Source organism: Alligator sinensis, unplaced genomic scaffold, assembly GCF_000455745.1.
Source record: "Alligator sinensis unplaced genomic scaffold, ASM45574v1 scaffold1089_1, whole genome shotgun sequence".
In the NCBI taxonomy this organism is placed as follows: domain Eukaryota; kingdom Metazoa; phylum Chordata; order Crocodylia; family Alligatoridae; genus Alligator; species Alligator sinensis.
The window spans coordinates 314,029-319,148 of record NW_005842030.1 but is presented as its reverse complement, the minus strand read 5'-3'; the positions used below and the strand labels follow the sequence as shown (position 1 = coordinate 319,148).

Sequence of the window (5,120 nt, the reverse complement as noted above, 5' to 3'; positions counted from 1 at the left end):
CTGAGTTCGGTGAGTACCAGTAGGGAGAAGCTTGGCCCTTCGGACCTGGTTGTCTCTGTACTGCAGGAGATGATGTATGAACTCAGAGTAGAGGTTATTGGCATCAGGAAATAGCAGCATCATATGTTTGTTACCTGAGAGATGTGTACATTTTTATGGCCAAGATGATCAGCATTATGATTCTCTAGTCTGTTTTTCTGTACCTAAATGTCACCCTGAACAGCATAGAAATTAGCTGTATAGCCGAGGTTATCTGAGGCCTCCACTGATCAATCCAAGGATTCGACGCTTTTTTCCAGTGAGGAAAACAAAATCAATATACCCCTCGTATACCTTAAGCAACACGGTTCTTTGTACTAATGTCCCCCCTCCAGAATCTGGGCCAGTCATTGAAACGATCTGTCTCGGAGTTTGTTATTTTGAAGCCTGGTGTCTTTTTGATTCTACTTTTATTTATTTCATGTTCTCCTGGTTGGATGTTCAGGCTCACAGAGTGCGCAGCCACTGTTCTTTCAGCCTCATTTTCCCTAGCCAAGGTTGAGGAGATTTCTGTATAAGCAAAGAGTTAAATAAAAAGGGCTTGGGTTATTTTGTTTGGAAAGCAGACAGAGGAAGCCCGAGCACATTCAGCAGTGAACGGCAGCCAAGACGTGGCTCCTATTCACACTGCCTTGCAATGCGGTGCAAGGGCTCTTGATGAAGATAAAAGGATGGAGGTTTCTAAAGGGATGAAAGGAAATGCTTTTTCAACTTGGCGGATAATGAACTCCTGGAATTCGCTGCCAGGGGATGTTGTTGCAGTACATAGTTTAGCAAGACTCGGAGGTTACAAAGGCTATCAACCCTCCAGCTCCAGGGCATAAACTTATTGCCAGCCGGGGTCATGAAGAGAGATTTCTCTTCATGGCAAAACATTGCACAATCCATCAGGTGCAGGGGGAGCGTTCAATTTTCCCGTCAAGCACCATGCGTTAGTCCCAACAAGAGACAGCTGGAGGAGCCTATGGCTGTTTGTAAGGGGAAAAATATACCAGGTAGGTGAATGAAGAAAAACTCAAGGAGCATTTTCTAGTGCTTCTACAGAAAGATGTGGGGAAAGGAAGAGCTGCACCTGTAAGTCATCAGAAAGTTTTAAAAGATGTGATCCAAAAGCTGTAAAAATCAGTGGGAGCTTTCCATTAGCTTTATTGGGATCTGGGTTCAGCCCAAATGGCTACAGTTTGGCTCGGTGATCTACAAATAAAATACACCACCAACTTGCTCTTTGATAGCAAATTATTGTTTTTCAGCCGTGGAAGGCTTGAATCTATGCCAAGTATCTCTGGGCTGGGCTGGGAGCTATGTAGAGGCAATGCACTTAGCATCTGTGGGCTCTTTCTCTTCGCTCTCTTAACCTTCTCCAGTCAATGCAAGGAACCAGCCTCTGGGTCCAAAGCAGGGGTGGGCAATTATTTGGACTGGAGGGCCACTTAAGGAGTTTCAATGAGTTTTTCCAGGTGAGGCTAGGGGAGGGTGCCAACCTGGCCCAGTGTGGTAGGAGTGCGGCAGCCCCCGTGGTGATAGCTTACTCTCCCCAGCTGCCACTGTTAGTGTCTCTGCTGCTGTTGCTGCCAGACCTGGCCCCCCTGCCCAGGTACCCCGGGATGTCTGCCCTGCACCCACTGCTGGGGCACTGGACAGAGCAGGCAGGCAGGGTCTTCATGGAAATCAGCCCAGGGCCCCTGCAGGCAGGACGCACACAACTGGGCAGATGGGCCTGGATTGGGGGGAGCGGCATCCAGGAGCAGGATGGATGGGCAGGGGCTGGAATTGCAGGGCAGCGATAGCCCAGAGTCAGGACGCAGGGCAAAGCTGCAATTGGCTCCCTGCACGTCCCTGTGACGGGTGCCAGTTCTGTGCTGTCACCATGCCATGGTCCTGGCTCCCGCCCACCCATCCTGCTCCCAGATGCTGCTCCCCACCTGCCCACAGCCCCATCCCACCTGCCCAGCCGAGCGTGCCTTGCCCATGCGAGTCCCAGGCCAACCTCCAATGCTGCAGTTTGAGTGGAGGCAAGTACATTTTTGGGTGGAAATGGGAGAGGATAGAAAACCCCTTGAGGACTATTTTATTTATGGTATTCAAGGATCAGTTTGGGAATGCTGCTGTTGCTAATGAGTTCCTAGGAAAAAAATAATTCGCCAGCAGTCTTAAATACAAACTGTCCACTTGTCTGAGTCTGAAAACCTAATTGCCTAACAGCCTTCTTAAAGGATGGGGTGTGAATATGGGTATCTGTATTGGAGGCAGAGATCAATCAGTGGAATTACTTTGGTTTTGTAATGGTATAATTTAGGCTGTAGTCCAGTAAACCATTTAAGCATATGAGTAGCTCTACTGAAAGCCTGTAAGCCAGAATTTGGCCCTTAGCCTTTTGAAAAGCAAGCCCTAGCGCTATAGAAAAGCTTGCTTGTTTAAGAATTGGCATGTTTGTTTTCTTTAATCCAACCGATCAAAGAATGAATGCCTGGATATATATCACTAGGCCCTCCTCCCTTGATTTTGCATTTACTTTCCTCTCCAGCAGAACAATGGTGTGACCTAAACAAATTGAGGAGAACTGGTTGGAATTTTTTCCTATGGAAAATGTTGATTTTTTTTTTAGCAAAACTGTGAAAACCCCCAAAATTCATGCTAAAAACAAAATGTTGAGGGGAATAAAGCATAGCCCATCGTGCATCATAGGGGAAACAGCTGCAAAAAACAGGCCAGGAAGAAACAAAACTACATCTCCCGTGTAGTCCCAGCACCCATCTACGTCTACAGTCCTAGAGCCCACCCGTATTATTTGTTTGGGGAGTTTTTTGGCCTTGGCATGAAAATTTTCTGTGGAAAGCAAATGTTATTTGCAAAAAGAAGAAAAAGAACAAAGCTGAGGAAGCATACTGTGATCCCCAGATCTTGTCTAGGTCTATCCTAGCTTTGCAGTTGGTCCAATAAAAGATACCACCTACAAAAAATCCTTGCTGCTCACATACTTCCTGGACCATCCCAGCTACAGCAGCACTTCAACACTACTCGAACCCAATTTTCATTTTAAAAGCAATCAGAATATTTCCCCACCACCCAGATGATTTTCAGTTAGTCATTTGCTTATTACTGAATAAATTGGTGGATTATTTCTGCCAGCCCTACTCACCAGAGTGTCTGAAATGTTTTTGAAGTAGATGTGCTAGAGCGGTAATACAAGTCAGTTCTGCCTTCTGTTCTGCCTTCTGCAAAGGAAGATGCTAAGGTACACGTCAGAAGGACTCTCTTAATAGTGAGACCCATCAGACAGCAGAATAGTCTTCCAAGGAAATTATTGAAACCGCATCACTTTAGGACATTTAAAAATAGACTAGACAGAAAACTAAAGCTGCTGCTATCGTGTTAATTCAGCACCTCCAGGGGAAGGATGGAATGAGTCTATTAGGGGTTTTTCTTCACTTGCAACACACGTTTCTGATGTTGCAAGAGTCTGAAGCCGTGTCTGCTCCAGAAGGCTCTTGACCAGTATAGGATGAGTACTTTATCACCCAGCAATGCATTCCTGGGGTGGGCACAGCTATAGCAGCAAAGCTATAGAGTAAAACCACCCCCATAAGCAAAACTGTCTCAACCAAAGCAGGGAGATATTGCTGGTTGGTGTGAGAGGTTTTGTCCATCTCAGCTGTGGCTGTCGTCTCTCAACACTGCCAGCCCATATAGCCGCAGTAGCAGAAATCCATGGTGGAGCCCTTACCAAGGCTGGGGTCAGGGAAAGTAATTAAATGGAAAAGCCTTGAATACAAAGCATCTCTTTAATTATCTCAGCATAACGCATTGTGAATGTGACTGTCTGTTTAAATTACAGGTACCTAGATCTCCGGAAGTTTGGATCCATCCCTCATGGAGGCTTCGGCATGGGGTTTGAGCGCTACCTGCAGTGCATCCTGGGCGTTAGCAATATCAAAGATGTCATGCCTTTCCCGAGGTTTCCTCACTCCTGTCTGTTGTAGCCCAGTAGCGGCCACCAAAACTTTGGTGGTGTATTTGTATGTATATATAATGCGTGTGCATAGAATGAAGTATGTTATTGAAGAAAAAAAAAAAGCATTTTTTTTTATTATTATTAAAAAACCCCGAAAAACTTGTGAATTGAATGGAGGGGGTGTATTTGGTAGCCGTGTTGGTCTGAGACTAAAAGAAATGCAAAACTCTAGAACTTCTGGTTCAGAGATGAGACCTTTTATTAGACCAACTAAGAAGTTGCAAAAAAATATATGTTTTTCTGCAAGCTTTCAGGCACACCTGCCCTTTCTCAGGCTCAGGCAACTTGATGGTAAAAAGTCCCCATAGGTAAAAAATAAACTTCATTTTTGTACAGAGGACATTGAAGGTGCACTTTCATGAATCATTTATGAAGCTGCACCTTCATAATTAAATGAAGTTTGTTTTCTACCTGTGGGGACTTTTTGCCATCTTTAATTTTCCCTGAGCCTGAGGAAAGGCAAGCTTGCAGAAAAACATTTTGATTTTTTTTTTTTTTTGCTATTTCTTGGTTGGTGTAATAAAAGGTATCAAAACTAAATAGAGGGCATTTAGGAGTATTACTGCTCTTTGAGAAACTTTGAATCCTACTCTGACTTCGTATTAGTTATACAGCAATTTAAATCTTCAAAGCAAAGCACTTCAGATAAATTAATGAGCCCTACTTAAGTGAAGAGTAAAATTCTTCGTGGGAGTAACACAGGTCACAACTGTAATCAATAAGCATTGTTGGGTAATGCTGTTTTTATAATGCAAGACATTAATAAGGGGGTGTGACCCACGCACAGGACTGAGACACAGGAGGCTTTGAGTACTAATTAAATGTCTGTACAGTGCTTTGAAGATGGAACGGCAGAGAATTGCTAAGTAGTGTCCTTCACTGTGACACGTAGGCTCTTATGAAATAGCCATTTGTAAAGATTCTTCCCTTATTAAAATCAAGTCTAGGCTTATATTGGAAAGTGTACACTTATCAGCTCAGCCTTGCAAGGAAAAGTGTCTTTTTATATATTAACTGTGGGAAGACAGCATAGATGATTTTGCTTTTATGAGCCATCAATAAAGAAGCA

General features: G+C 44.1%; 1 protein-coding gene across 2 annotated transcripts in view; it reads left to right on the top strand.

Annotated features, from left to right (window-relative positions):
* Positions 1–5,120, top strand: part of NARS2 (asparaginyl-tRNA synthetase 2, mitochondrial) — a 73,619-nt gene extending 68,499 nt beyond the window's left edge. For both annotated transcript variants that reach the window (XM_025202554.1, XM_006022330.3), the window contains one exon: positions 3,875–5,120. In XM_025202554.1, the coding sequence (XP_025058339.1) occupies positions 3,875–4,019 (145 nt within the window). In that variant the 3' untranslated portion in view covers positions 4,020–5,120. The remainder of the gene's footprint in view (positions 1–3,874) is intronic.